This window comes from Panulirus ornatus, chromosome 45 (genome assembly GCF_036320965.1).
Source record: "Panulirus ornatus isolate Po-2019 chromosome 45, ASM3632096v1, whole genome shotgun sequence".
In the NCBI taxonomy this organism is placed as follows: domain Eukaryota; kingdom Metazoa; phylum Arthropoda; class Malacostraca; order Decapoda; family Palinuridae; genus Panulirus; species Panulirus ornatus.
Window position 1 is genome coordinate 7,702,406 of NC_092268.1, and position 15,503 is coordinate 7,717,908.

Here is a 15,503-nt window from a genome sequence, read left to right on the forward strand (position 1 = left end):
CATGCTATGTGAATGCACTTGGTATGTGCTACACGTGTAAAACAATGGATATGAGAGTTTATCTACAAATTTGTTGGTGGGTGAATACTGTACTAAACACAGAGATCTATTATCATCCATACTATTTCTCTAATCACATCATTTTTATATCATATTCAAAACAAGGGTCGCTTTTATGGGCTCCTGCAGCTTTAAGGTTGCATTACAATAAGAATCACGGAAAAGACAGACTCCTCTGAAGCAAAAAGTTCCTTAAGGAACGAAAGGTGACTTTTCACTCACAGAGTAACCACAAACATCTCACCAAAGGTGACTTTTCACTTACAGAGTAACCACAACCAAGTGGAATCAAGAAACACCTGGTGAGACCAAAAACTAGAAATATAATAAGAGAACAATGTCCCTACCTTAAAGCAATCTTAAACTTGCACATGAATACTCATGATCTCACAGTGCACTTTCATATATATGGGCAACTGAAAATAACTCAAAAGATGTATGCATAGACATGAAAATAGAGAACCTGAACATTACCTCCATTTGGTCATATTAGCAGGATAATTCAGAATAATCAATACAGAAATATACAGGAATAATAAAAGAAAAACATTAATAACAGTACATAACAGTACATACATACCTTATTGCCGCTGATAAAATCCCGTAGTTTATGAATGAGAATTCTGTTAGATTCACTGAATTTCTCAACACTGGAAAGAAAATTAGTCTTATGAGGCAACTGATAAACAAAATAAAAGTGGCAAATGATATATATTTATATCATAGCTTTTGTAAAAATTGAAAATCTACACTCTCTATCAATCTATGACCCTACCTTTAATCATATAAACATGAAGAAAAGGTAAATTAGGAGAATGATTTACAATCATTTAAAGGTAAGACAAAAAATTTGAGCACGGAGAGGTCATATGAGAAGTCAGTCTCACTTGATGAATCCATTTGACATACAAAATAAGAGATTAAGAATATAATTTTCTAGAATGGAAGCATTTGTTCACTTTAGCATACCATACATACATTATGTATGTATTTATCCCTGGGGATAGGGGATTAAGAGTACTTCCCACGTATTCCCTGCGTGTCGTAGAAGGCGACTAATAGGGGAGGGAGCGGGGGGCTGGAAATCCTCCCCTCTCGGTTTTTTTTCAACTTTCCAAAAGAAGGAACAGAGAATTGGGCCAGGTGAGGGTATTCCCTAAAAGGCCCAGTCCTCTGTTCTTAACGCTACCTCGCTAATGCGGGAAATGGCGAATAGTTTGAAAGAAAAAGAAAAAGAACATACATTATGGATATGCAAGTACATGAAGGGTAAAAAAATATTAATCAAGCTGTCTATCATCTAAACTATACTGAACACAAAACCACACATATCCTGAATGCGTGCTAGCTTCAACATCAGATCATGAGTTACACAAAAGTTTATGCATCAAATGCATGCAATTTCCACAAGGAACTACCACAAAAAATATTGATGTCTATATTCCCTTATGTGACATCATTCATAAAGTCTTCACTAAGCGCAATTACCAGTCATTTCTCTGGCTGCAGTCAGTTTCTTCTCTTAAGAATTTATGAGCTAATTTTATAAGCCTATTCCTCTCAAGTGTAGATGACTTCTTCCCATCTGACCTAAATTCTACTTTTATAAGTCGTCATCATCTACCGAGTATTCCACGTGTCCATACCATTTCAACATATTTCTTGCAAGTACTTCATGAATTTCTCTTTCCTCTCATATGCATTTCCATTCACCTATTCTTTCAATTCAAAGTTCTAAATCAAAAGTATTTTCTCATGATGAAATTTTTGCCAACTCTCTGCTTCAGATGCATAAAATAAGGACTTCCCTATGTCCCTTCCTGAATATCTAACACAGTGTCTTACCATCTACTAGCATTCAAAGGCACCAGTACCCTTTCTTTTCTGATTCATCAGATATCCAACTGCTTTTTCAATGCAATCCTTGCTTTCCATCATAACTAAAAAAAAAATTTTCATCTTATTTTTTCTTAAAGACATAAGGAGACTATCTTTTCCATCACAACATCCCTCTTACACTTCCTCCTAATTTGCTAACATCTTCATAAATGTTGATCTAGCCAAAATATCAGCCTCAATTTACTTAAGACTTTTACGACAGAATCTTATGATGCAATTATCAATAAAATGTGAAGTGAATTAACCTTTGTGTCCAGTACTCCCTGTTAAATGATACTGCCTGATACAAACTCTATCTTACATTTCTTTAGGTAACTCCCCTTTACTATTCACTCTATCCTTTCTGTTGATCTCCCATGCCTATCCTCAAAGAAGTTCAAACCAGCTCTGACCTTTCTGGACTGAAAAGCTTATGAGAGATGATCTTCTGTGAAACCTCCTGATTCAAGGAAGCATCAAAGAGAGGAAGACCAAAATGACACTCAAGAAGGTGCCACTGATCCATGGTAGGTCCACCCAAAGGAAGGGTCATGCCATCACGTCCACTGCTGTTAGAAACAAAAACAAAACTAGTTAGAACATCTTAGCTGTGCTGCACAGATGCTTTTGATTATGAGACTTGTTTCTGTACTGTAACATAACAAAATTATGGAGACTAACTTTTCATAACTTGTCATCCACACAATTGATAAAAAAAACTTATAATACTTGGTGGTGCAAGGTGGGCTAACCATACAGAATAACAATGTGAGAGAGAGGTGTGTCCAGGGTGTGCTGAAATGATTCAGACAAATGGAGAGGATACGTAAAGAAAGATTAAATAAGATGATCTACATGTCACATTGAATAAGATGATCTACATGTCAGAGTGAATAACATGATCTATATGTCAGACTGAATAAGATGATCTACTTGACAGATTGAATAAAATTATCTACATGTCAGACTGAATAAGATGATCTACATGTCAGAAGTGGAAAAAATAGTTAGGGATGGGAAGACCAAGAAAGAGATAGAGGGATGAAGAGAAAAAGGTTTATATACAAAAATACATGTGTTACAGGACTCCATTGGTAAGTGGTTACACACTGTGAGTGAAAATCTCCTTCAGCATGGCGGTATCATCATCAATGGAAGAAAAAGAGTACAGTCTCAACTAGGAATGTCTCACTATGAAGGTGCTATCAATTCCCTATTCCAGCATGGAGAACAGCTTTGAAGCTACAGGTTCCCCATAAATGAGTTTGTACAATAATAATAATAATTTTTTTCTCACTTGATTGCCATTTCTCATGTTTGCAAGGTTGTGCTAGGAACAGGTCTGCAGTCACTCAAATCTGTTCCCGAGCATTCATGTGTAATGCATTGAATCCACAGTTCCTTATTCACAACTAGATGCCACAGAACTTTCCATGGTTTCCCCTGGCAGCTTTATACATCCTGGTTTGGTCCACAAACCCCTGTATACTGCATTACTCCAATTCACTCTATCCTGTGCATGCCTTTCACCCTCCTGCATGCTCAAGTCCCAATCACTCAAAATCTCTTTTCTTCCATCCTTCCATCTCCAATTTTGTCTTACCCTTTTAGTGCCCTATAATTCTGACATACGTCCCCTTTGTCGACCTCTCCTAGTTATTCTCTCTATATATCCACGCCATTTCAGCACACCCTCTACAGCTCTCGCCACACTACTTCAAATTACCTCATCTCTCTATTATCCTTTTATTACTATCTATATCTCTGATGCCTATTCCCCCCTGGAACTCCCTCAAGGGGATGGCCAAGGCAATAGTCTCCATAACTAGTGAACTCCAGTGCCATGTCTTAGCTTTTAGTGCCTCACCCTTAACAGGTCACTGGCAGAGGGCAACTCTAGTACAGTGTTTGCAGAGGCTCCTACCTAATCTTCCTGCAGACTACTTCTACCTACTGCACCTTCCTAATGTTCTTAACAACTACTTCTACCTAACATTTATATGATCAAACCACCTCATACTGCATATTCTCCTCAAACACTTAATTTCCAACATATCCATTCCCCACTGCACAAACTCACCTATAGCCCACGCATTGCATCTATGTAACACTGTTGGGTCTACTATACACTCAAACATGACATATTTTAGTCCTCTCAGAAGATGACTTCTCTTTCTAGACATTCTTCAATGCTCCCAGAACCTTTGCCCCATCACCCACTCTATGACTCACTTCTGTTTCCATTTGCTGCCATGTTCACTCCCATGTATCTGCAACACTTCGTTTCCATCAATAACAACAATAATATTAATAATAATAATAATAATAATAATAATAATAATAATAATAATAATAATAATAATAATTGTTTAATTTGTTTATGGATGGGGTTGTTAGGGAGGTGAATGCAAGAGTTTTGGAAAGAGGGGCAAGTATGAAGTCTGTTGGGGATGAGAGAGCTTGGAAAGTGAGTCAGTTGTTGTTCGCTGATGATACAGCGCTGGTGGCTGATTCATGTGAGAAACTGCAGAAGCTGGTGACTGAGTTTGGTAAAGTGTGTGAAAGAAGAAAGTTAAGAGTAAATGTGAATAAGAGCAAGGTTATTAGGTACAGTAGGGTTGAGGGTCAAGTCAATTGAGAGGTGAGTTTGAATGGAGAAAAACTGGAGGAAGTGAAGTGTTTTAGATATCTGGGAGTGGATCTGGCAGCGGATGGAACCATGGAAGCGGAAGTGGATCATAGGGTGGGGGAGGGGGCGAAAATTCTGGGAGCCTTGAAGAATGTGTGGAAGTCGAGAACATTATCTCGGAAAGCAAAAATGGGTATGTTTGAAGGAATAGTGGTTCCAACAATGTTGTATGGTTGCGAGGCGTGGGCTATGGATAGAGTTGTGCGCAGGAGGATGGATGTGCTGGAAATGAGATGTTTGAGGACAATGTGTGGTGTGAGGTGGTTTGATCGAGTAAGTAACGTAAGGGTAAGAGAGATGTGTGGAAATAAAAAGAGCGTGGTTGAGAGAGCAGAAGAGGGTGTTTTGAAATGGTTTGGGCACATGGAGAGAATGAGTGAGGAAAGATTGACCAAGAGGATATATGTGTCGGAGGTGGAGGGAACGAGGAGAAGAGGGAGACCAAATTGGAGTGGAAAGATGGAGTGAAAAAGATTTTGTGTGATCGGGGCCTGAACATGCAGGAGGGTGAAAGGAGGGCAAGGAATAGAGTGAATTGGAGCGATGTGGTATACCGGGGTTGACGTGCTGTCAGTGGATTGAATCGGGGCATGTGAAGCGTCTGGGGTAAACCATGGAAAGCTGTGTAGGTATGTATATTTGCGTGTGTGGACGTATGTATATACATGTGTATGGGGGTGGGTTGGGCCATTTCTTTCGTCTGTTTCCTTGCGCTACCTCGCAAACGCGGGAGACAGCGACAAAGCAAAAAAAAAAAAAAAAATAATAATAATAATAATAATAATAACAGGCAGTGATGAGGTGAAGAGGAGATAAAGTGAGTATTGTGAAGGGTTGTTGGATGTGTATGATGAGAAGATGGTAAAGAGAGGTGTTTGAATGGATGAATAATAAGTGCATAAGGAAGATGTGAAAAAATGTAAGATAATGCTAATAGTAACTGCCAAGCCAAAGACGCTGAAAACTGATGAAATAACATTACACACAATTACACTTAATCAAAAGAATCTTTTACTTAAAGGAGGGGTCTTCTATTTCATGACTTTACTTTTCTACTGTAGTTTATCTAGCTTTATTGCATAACAGCTACACTACTGCATTAAATAACAAGAGATACATCACGCTATATATCAGAATATGTGGGTAAACTGCAAGTCAACACACCTCTGAGCGTCTGATTTCTCTGATTTGTCTAGCACAATGCTGGAAACATCATCAAAGCTGACCACCTGAGGAATGGAAGCACTAGTGTCTGCAGCCACATCGTTTGAAATGCCAGTGCTGTTAGCAACAGGACTACCAAAACCACCATCATCAGATATATTCCCTGAGAAACCTTCACTGGATGTCGTGATGTTACCGGAGATGACGGAGGCATTGGTTATGAATGCTTTGTTAGATGTGCTTGTGCAGCCCTGTGGCATGCCAGTGGTAATCTCGGCTGCAGTGAGAGTTGTTACTCCAGGGGTGTCAGCTGAAGGAAAAGCCACCAATTTGATAAAGCCAAAAGTATGCTGAAGGTCTAGCTGTCTTGCCAAAACCTGCACTGCTGGATGATTTACTCTTTCTGGAAGAAATCAAAGATACATATATAAAGGTAATGCAAATAGCATATAGTAAGTTCTGACAAAAAGATATATTTGCATTTGGAAAACTGCTCGTCTCAATGTCCAATAACCTTATCAGCCAATGAAGTTGGGGCTGAGTATTTTAGTTCTACAAAATTAAAGCACTTGATCCATCCCCTGTATATGGAAAGAGAGATAAAGATGAAAAGCAGAAAGAGCGATAAAATACAGGAAATGTCCCAAATCTAGCAATCTTGGGACTGAGCAATAAGTGGATTTCAGAATTTTCCGAACTTCGTATATCAGTATTGAAGATGTATTCCTACAGGAAAAAATCTAAACCTAAGACCTTATGAAAACAAAATTGAGAATAGAAAAAACTGTTTTAAACATATCTGCATTATAAATCTAAAAAAAATACTTCATATCTTTTCATACTCCTCCCAACTTAGTAAGTTTTCAGGTTAATGAAAAGAATAATTGAGTGTCATTCAGTCAAGTCATAAGACCTACATTTTTTAGAAGTCAAATGCGAGTTTGTATCATTAAAGGAGAGTGGACAGAATGGGATATGCACCATGGGGGTAGTAGATACTAAAGTAACAACTGGAGCAATAACATGATCTGAATGTGTGGAATACTTGTGCGTAAAGAGTTTCCAAGTAGAGTGTACTTGAAATAGGAGGGATACAGTGGGGAAGCACTGGCATTTGATCATTACTACGTATCTATCGATGAAGATGTTTACAACAGTGTAAACAGAGAATAATGACAAAAGGATTACAACTGATTAACATGACTGCTAATGAAGTACAAATATGATTTAAAACAAAAGTAAGCCATTTCCCAAAATCTACGCAATACCTGCACTTACTTGAATTTTCTAGGGGAAATGGAATGTGTTGTATGCAGACATCATGGTACCAGCCATAGGCCTGAAAGAAAAGGGTATATATGAATGGTGAAAATTAAAAGTTTTAGAAAATGGTAAGCAAAGCCCATTTTCATAGAGAAATGGAAATGCCAAGAGCAGAAATTCCTTAGAGTTTTGTTTTCATACAGATAGTACTACGCATGTGACCATATTCAATCGATGGTCCTTATCAATAGCTTAACACACTCTAGAGATTCCTATGTTTCCCTCAAACCATTATGGTCCTCTATTTTCCTCCTAATAAGTCAATTAATCTCCTGGGGTTACCTAACTTGCTATGGCATTCTTTGCTTTTTTTTTTTTACTTGTTTGATACTTCAATCATAAAATATCATCTCATAAGGTGCTTTTACATTTCTCATTGTATCACTGGCAATTTTAAGCTTCTTACAATGATTCTACAGCATTTGCATTTTCTTATTCATGTATCCTCAAGCATGTTACCAATCTATATAAAATGGGTCTTAGTACATGAGATTTTATTTGTTAATTTTCATAAGAATCTTTTGGCAGTAATCATTTCCTTTACGGTTACATACCAACTGTATGAATAACTGACACATTGCACATATGAGAAAATAATGGCAAATATGGAAAAGTAAAACAGCCATTTCTGAATGACAGAGTCTTTGAGACTATTAGCCAAACCTTGAAAGTGGATTACAGTATGAAAGTTGGCAAGGTCAAAACTATCAAAGGAAGGCAGAGCACTTCTCTCATGTGTGCACTTCTATGAATAACAAAATCTAACCAATCTACAACTTTATGTCAAGTTCTTTCCTAATCAATAGAATCATCAGCATCTGGAAACTCACCTGAATGAAGACAGGTGAGTGCATGAGAGCCTCGTTAACGGTAGTAAAGATGGCAGCTAAGGGTACTACAGTTGGATCATGGCCCCAAGGAGTAACCAACACTTTTTCATATCCGACCAAACATTCAGGCAGTCGACGTAACCGTTCACCTATTTGAAATACACCAATGAAAATAATTTGAAAATTCAAATAAAATACAAAATGGAAGCAGAGGATAATAAATCAAAACATCTGTGGATCATATGTGCTTTTACCCTAGAATAAACATCATGCAAAGAAATATAGAAACTGCAGCAGTGGTATCCTTTAGATATCTGTACTGCATGACATTTGATACCAGTAAACCATTAAACAAAATGATGTCTGCAAGAGAACACCACAATGACTACTTTAAAATTAATTCTTGTTTCTGCATGAAATGAAGATAGTAATTTGGCCTTAAACTATAAGATCAATTTCATGCGAAGTTGTTCAGTACATCTAATTTCTTAAAAAAAAAATATATACATGTATATATATCTAAGCACATATTACTTCATCCACTTACGGACAGTGTAACAAACACAAACAGCACCCAGAATTCCATAGATCAGCCTATGCATTCCTTCTGGGATCAAGTGATACCAAATGCTTCATTTCAAACCATTGTGCATATTTCCTTAGTAAACATAGCCAGCATGATAACAAGGCCTTAGTTTGGTGAACATTCTACAAGCATTAGCCAGCACTACAAATCAATTTTGACAGGTTGATCTCTTTAACATGAGAAATAGAAAACAAAATCCTTTACTCACTAAAAATGTGTACATAACAAACCTTGAGGAAGTAGTAATGATGGAGGACCAGATCCTGTAATGCTATATATGAAGAGCTTGAACCAAATGGAATTAACCTCTGGAATGGCAGGGCCAAAGTGAGGTGGAGTCTCCCCATCTATGGCTGAAATTTCATAGCTTAAGGGTGCCATGGAAACAAGGAATCTGTGGATGAAAGACTGAAAAGTTGCATAAAATATCTTTTACAAGACCATCATTATAGTGATTAAGTAATCACTAGCTCAAACGACAATGCCTGATCTGGAGTATCCATGATATGGAAATAATTTCATAAATCACAAAGTGCTAATATCTACCCATCTAAGCCTTTTAAACTATTTCCAATTATTAAAGCAACCTTGGATAATGCAGATGCATCTCCAGGTATGTCAGTTGATAACATTTCCTAGGCACTCACTGGTAATTCTTCTTAAGAAGACGAGCAGTTGTAGCAGGGTCCAGATTACTAAGGCTTTCCCAACGAATCAGATCCAAAGGATGGGGGACATCCTGACCGAGAGAACACAGATCACGGTTATGGCGAAGGAATGTGACAGAAGTCCGCAGCGTAAGGGCATGTTCAAAATATCTTTGGGCCTCTCCTTCAGAATCTGACCTGTGAAAATAAGAAAATAAAAGAACAATGTTATTAAATACAATACTTCACTCTCAATTATGTGTATCTGAAACAAACAGGAACAAATCATCTTCTCAAATGGATGAAAGAACATTGCTACATATTAGACATATTCATTAATTATGTGAAGAATGCAAACTTTTGGCATAAAACTGGAAAATTCTTTTCACTCCTAAAATACTATTTCTCTATTAAGACAAAATAATGCATAAAGTATCGATACAATTTCATATACATCATCCTCCTTGGATCATGCGAACTGTGTTAAGGTACTTTGTATGATTGTCCTTTCATGAAGTATTCTCAAACAATTACTCAGCCAACCATCATGAAGTTTCTCGCATGCAAAAATGTATCATCTTACTTAGCAACAGCTTTATGAGGAAAATATATATTCATGCTGTAATGACATATATATACTGTTCTACAAATGCACCACCAACACTTTCAAGTCATGAACTGATAATATGGCAGAAGCCTTCAAAGTACATTAATACGATATCATTCAAAGAGAGAATATGAACATCGTATCCTTACGTTACTATCTTTACAGTACTCATCACAAAACCATACCTCTTTACTTACCTCTGTATCTTATCTAGTTCCATAATGAGTGAATCTAAGCCTTCATCAAGCATTTTCCCCACCTCAAACATGGTAACTGCATGACTCTTCAAACCCTAAAATAAAGAAATATACTTTTGCAACATTAAGAGACCGATTTTAAGTACAGAAAGACAGCCCAATGTGCTGTGGGGAAATATCTACATTGTTTTTGGGAACTGCCTTAATTTCTAATAAAATATCATTACTTTGATCTTTATCATGGGGTCAATAGCACCTTTCATCAACACAGGTCAAAGCTACTGCCTCCATAGTTAACTGTTAAATAAAAAAAATGAAGAGATACTGTTTCATAAACCTGGGATATTCTGGACTGAGGCACTGCCAGATTTAAGAATTCACTTATCTTTCTAATTTGGTACTCCCTTTCTAAACACATCAATAGCTGCCAATTTCATGAAATTTTCGGAACTCTGAATCACAGAGCTGATCAGAAAGAATTGATGGGTGGAATGTCAGAGGCTGATAAGGTAGAAACTAAAAGAATTTCCCTACTTAAGGATGGGTGAACACATTTCTTTATAGAGCTGTAGCCATTGCTTTATAAAAATATCATATAATGTCATTTGTTTCATAAGTTTAGGGTTTTCCTTTTAGAGTTTTTCACTTATACAATAAACTTCCTGTATTTCATATTTGGACATAAAACTTCTTTGTTATAAACCTAAAAACAAATACTCAGTTGTATCTAAACATTCTTTTTATTAATTGTGATATCATCTTCACCATCATTATCATTCTGATGGCCTATATACATAGAGTGTATGATGTCTTAGAAATATCCTTGATCCAGAGGCTATGTTCGCAACATGCAACTAGTGGGGTTGAAAGACAATAAAAACACTGTCTCATTAATGACTCAACTTCAAGATGCACATAATTAAAATCTGTATTTTGATCTCAGGAGCGAATTTACCATGAAAGACTTTTTCCAGTGTCTTTATCTTTGACATTTTCTGCTTTCCTGTTTCTACTTTCACCAGTTCATAAACTTACACTGGAAACCTTTAGTGTTTTCATGTTCTTATTTTTGAACGAAGTAAAGAGTGAAAGCTTCACGTAAATGATGGCCGAACCAACAAACTGAATTCTTTGGGATATGTTTTGCAATATGGCCAATGAATCTGAAAAAAAAAGACTTGGTGTCTGAAACATCTAAAGATGATTCCACCTCCGGTAAAGTTAGATGAAGGTTGGATAAGGTGTAATCATACAGACATATATATAGCTAAAGCATGCCTAAACTTTCCACAAAAACATAACAAGTGGAATGAGAGCAATACTAATTTGCTTCATAAGTATCTTACTAAATCCATATCAAAATATCATAAAATGTCATACCTGTGATAAATTTCCCATCATGAGGAATGCTGTGAGAGTTGAGTCATACAGAAATGCTATCCTCTTGCTCTGGCTGCTGAAGGCAAAACCTGCCGTCAGGGGGTCATCAATTGGAGTTCGAGGAGTGCATGCACCAATATCATCCTCACCCACAGAACTCTCTGCTAAGGCAGATTCTAACTCAAGCAGGAGCAAATCATCTGCTGTGGTTGGCAATCTGCATGAAACCAGGACAGTATCCACATCAATAACAGTCAGAGTCTAAAACCTCAAAATGAGACAGTCAAAATTAAACTTTGTCAAAAAATGTAGTGATTTTTTTCCTTGCATGTATGTAATAAAACGCATAATCTTTTGAATCTTTGATCCATTATATATATATGTCTGCATATGAAAATAAAACTGGATTACAACATTATCTTATTCACAAGATGGTGTAAGCTGTCTTACAAACAACTGCTGTCTTTTATGTCCAGAAGGCTCAATCAAATGTCAACCTTTCCCAACAGATAAATATACTAGTGCACTGCAGAATAGTGTCATTCCTCCTTCATGGAGCAAAATAAAATCAACACAGAGGCATAGTAATGAGGTCATAAACAAAACAATTATCATAAAAATATAAGAGCATACATAACAAAAAAGAACTTATAATCCAGTGTGAAGGGCCTCTGGCTTTGACTATCACCAACCAAAAACATGATGAATGGAGGAGGAAAACACAGAGTTACAAACTACAAGCATATTCCTGGTATAACTCACAAGGGAACATGGAGAAAGGAGAGACTGAAATGAAGACAGAAAGACAGAGAGGTAAAATTTTCTGAGTGCTCATGGCTTGAATATGCATAGAACAGAGTGAATTGGAGTGATGTGGTAAGCAGAGGGTGAAGAGCTGTCAATGGACTAAACCAGGGCTTTGAAGCAGTCAGTGAAACCAGGGAAAAGTCTGTAGGGTCTAGAAATGGACAGAAGGCTGCAGTTTTGGTACATTACACATGACAGCTAGATAATGAATGTGAATGAATGAGGCAATTTCTTTGTCCATTCCTGATGCTACCTCGATAACACAGGAAACAGCAAACAAGTGTGATAAAATATATACATCTATATCATTCATCCCTGGGGACAAGGGAGAAAGAATCCAACCCAAGTACCTCCAGCTTATCATAAACAGCAACTAAGAATGGTAAGATTGTGGGGCTGGAAATTCAACCCTTCTATATTACACTTTCTAAACCTGAAAAACAAATGACAGAACAGAGCAATATTTTCCCTGAAAGATTCAGCTCCTGATGCTACTCTGCTAATACAGGAAAGGTGAGAAATACATAAAAAAAAAAGTACATCCATTACAGTATGAGCAAAAGGCAACTACTCTTGAACCCATAAGAGGAACTCTCAAAATATTCCAATTACTGCTGTTAAGTTTGAATCCAACGATAGCTAGAGTGTATGGGAAGATCCTATCTCTTCCATCCTGCTCCGAATGTGGTGAATGGCATGTTGTGTTCACACTGAGAAAGCTCTCAATGGAAGCCAAACACACAAACAACAGACTAAACACATGAGTAGAATGACAGAAAGAAAGTGAAATTAAAGTAAAAGGAGTGGGTGTAAAAGTAATAATTGTAGATGAGAAAGCAAGACAAGAGAGTGATAGAGAGAGCAAAATGACAGACTAAATTGAAAGAGTAAAAGGAAAGCTGAGGAAATACAGCAAAGTTAAAGAGCAGAAAACGAGTAAAAATGAAAGAGAACAAGCATGATGGAAGAGTACGATAGAATAAGACCATGAAGGTGAAGGTGAAGCTGGAGTTCATTAGATCATAATAAGGAAAATGTGAAGATGACTGAGGGAGAGAACAGCAAGGGTAACTGAGAGAAAGACATTTGTGAACATAAAACAAGTGAGTGAAGGTAAACCATGGAAAGCTGTGTAGGTATGTATATTTGCGTGTGTGGACGTATGTATATACATGTGTATGGGGATGGGTTGGGCCATTTCTTTTGTCTGTTTCCTTGCGCAACCTCGCAAACGCGGGAGACAGCAAAAAAAAAAAAGACAAGTGAGTGAAGGTAAAAGCAAGACACAGGTGAAAGTGAACAAATGACAAGGGTTAAGGACATGAATGGAAGTAGCACTAAGAATAACAGAGTAAAGGTGAAGGTAACGGCACAATAAAAGACAGAAAAAGGAATGAGAGGGAGGGTCATAATGAAAAAAGAGAGTGCAAGAAGTCCCCAACATAAATTATGTTCCTCACCCTGTTTGTAGGTTGAATTGTTCAAAAGTCAAAATAGAAAAAAACGCATACAATTAGAGCACATATCTATACCTGTAATAATGAATTAGATATTATAATCCAAAGTAGAGGGAATATCCTCATTTGGCCCCTTTCTCTGTTCCTTCTTTTTGAAAAGTAAAAATGGGAGGGGAGGATTTCCAGCCCCCTGCTCCATCCCCTTTTGTGACTCGCAGGGTATTCATGGGAAGTATTCTTTCTCCCCTAGCCCCAGGGATAAAATATAGTTAATGGAACATCATATTAAGCAATATTTGAAGAAAAAGATGCACATTAAAGTAGTTCTGTAGTTTGATTGGAAGTTATATTAGGAAATAGATTTTTGGGGGGGAATTTTGTTTGTAAGTACAGGAATTCTTAAGTCAGACATTCGTAAGATGGAAGGCCTTGTAAAGGCAAGAGTAAGAAAACAGTGGAAAAGAGAGAGGGAGACTGAGTAAAGGTGTAAGCAGATCTAAGTGAAGTTAGGAGAATACAGATAAATGAATGCATGAATAACAGAAACATAAGTTAAACCTATACAAAGAACGTGAAAAAGCATGAACGTGAGAGAGATAGAGCAAAGTGAATGTGGAAATATACACACAATAAAGGTGGGAGTTCACATGGTAAAGTGAAAACAACAGCAAAAACAATGATGGAACAAGAAGTACAGAATGTATGTTAGTACAATAATGGAAATGATATCAGCAGAAAGGACAATGCTGTGCTAGTAGATCTGTGTTTTCATCTGCTCTCCAAAATCAGGACATACTGTTAAGTGCAACAGTCAAAATGCCTGATACACTGCTTTCTCAAGTCTGTTATAATAAAGCAGTCTCATTTTACTAATCATCGTAAAAAGGTAAACATTAGCACAAGCACATATTAAATAAAACTGAATACATAAGTCACTTTATAGAAATATAAGTGTAAGGCAACAATGAAAAAGTTACTTCTTCGTTGTGGGAGCCATGAAGGATTCCCAAGATGGATGCATCTCTAAGGTTGACATCTCAGCATTCTTCTTGTGGGCAAAGCCCAAGCGACAAAAGAGTGAAACTGCTACTTTCACCAAGGCCAAGTCAATCTCCAATACTTTTGCCAGCTGCATAATGACAGATAATAAAGTACATTAATAATCCAACAGCAAACTTTTGCTCTGCTTTTCACGACAGATAATAAATTCTTTGATTTTTTTAAGATTAAGCCTTTCTAGTCAAATAGGAACAGGATACAGTACAAAAGTTGGATGTAGTCATGGTTCTGTAACTCTCTTGCAGTTAAAAATACGTTCTGAGCCACTCAGTAGGGGCAGTATCAACGTGACCAAATAGGAACCTTCAAATAGAGAATAACAAGTATGTGTATTCCATCTAAGAATTTCCTGTGATAGGAAATGAATCAAGAATACATGTAAACTAAAATCTATATTACAAGTAAACGTGGTAATCTTTTTTCATAACTGTGCACTTTTTGTTCATCAAAATGATTTATTTATTCTATTCATTATACTTGATTGCTGTTTCCTGTGTCAGCAAGGTAGCACCAGGAAACAGACAAAAAATGGCCCATCCACTCATGCACACATATACATCCATATGCATACACAGACATATACATATACCCACATGTACATATTCATACTTGACTGCTTTCATCCATTCCTGGTGGCACCCCACCCCACAGGAAACAGCATCACTTCAGTAAGGTAGCGCCAGGAAAACAGACAAAAGGGCCACATTCGTTTACACTCAGTCTCTAGCTGTCATGTGTAATGCACCGAAACCAGATCTCCCTATTCACATCTAGGCCCCACAGACCTTTCCATGGTTTACCCTAGACATTTCACATGCC

General features: G+C 37.1%; 1 protein-coding gene across 1 annotated transcript in view; it reads right to left on the minus strand.

Annotated features, from left to right (window-relative positions):
- LOC139762903 (protein FAM91A1) overlaps positions 1-15,503 on the minus strand; it is a 45,621-nt gene that overhangs the window by 13,487 nt on the left and 16,631 nt on the right. Inside the window, exons 7-16 of the mRNA XM_071688144.1 lie at positions 14,603-14,754; positions 11,362-11,578; positions 9,982-10,076; positions 9,178-9,375; positions 8,761-8,924; positions 7,945-8,093; positions 7,070-7,130; positions 5,792-6,194; positions 2,352-2,507; positions 641-710 (exon numbers count right to left, since the gene is read on the minus strand). Coding sequence (XP_071544245.1) covers positions 641-710; positions 2,352-2,507; positions 5,792-6,194; positions 7,070-7,130; positions 7,945-8,093; positions 8,761-8,924; positions 9,178-9,375; positions 9,982-10,076; positions 11,362-11,578; positions 14,603-14,754 — 1,665 coding nt within the window. The remainder of the gene's footprint in view (positions 1-640; positions 711-2,351; positions 2,508-5,791; positions 6,195-7,069; positions 7,131-7,944; positions 8,094-8,760; positions 8,925-9,177; positions 9,376-9,981; positions 10,077-11,361; positions 11,579-14,602; positions 14,755-15,503) is intronic.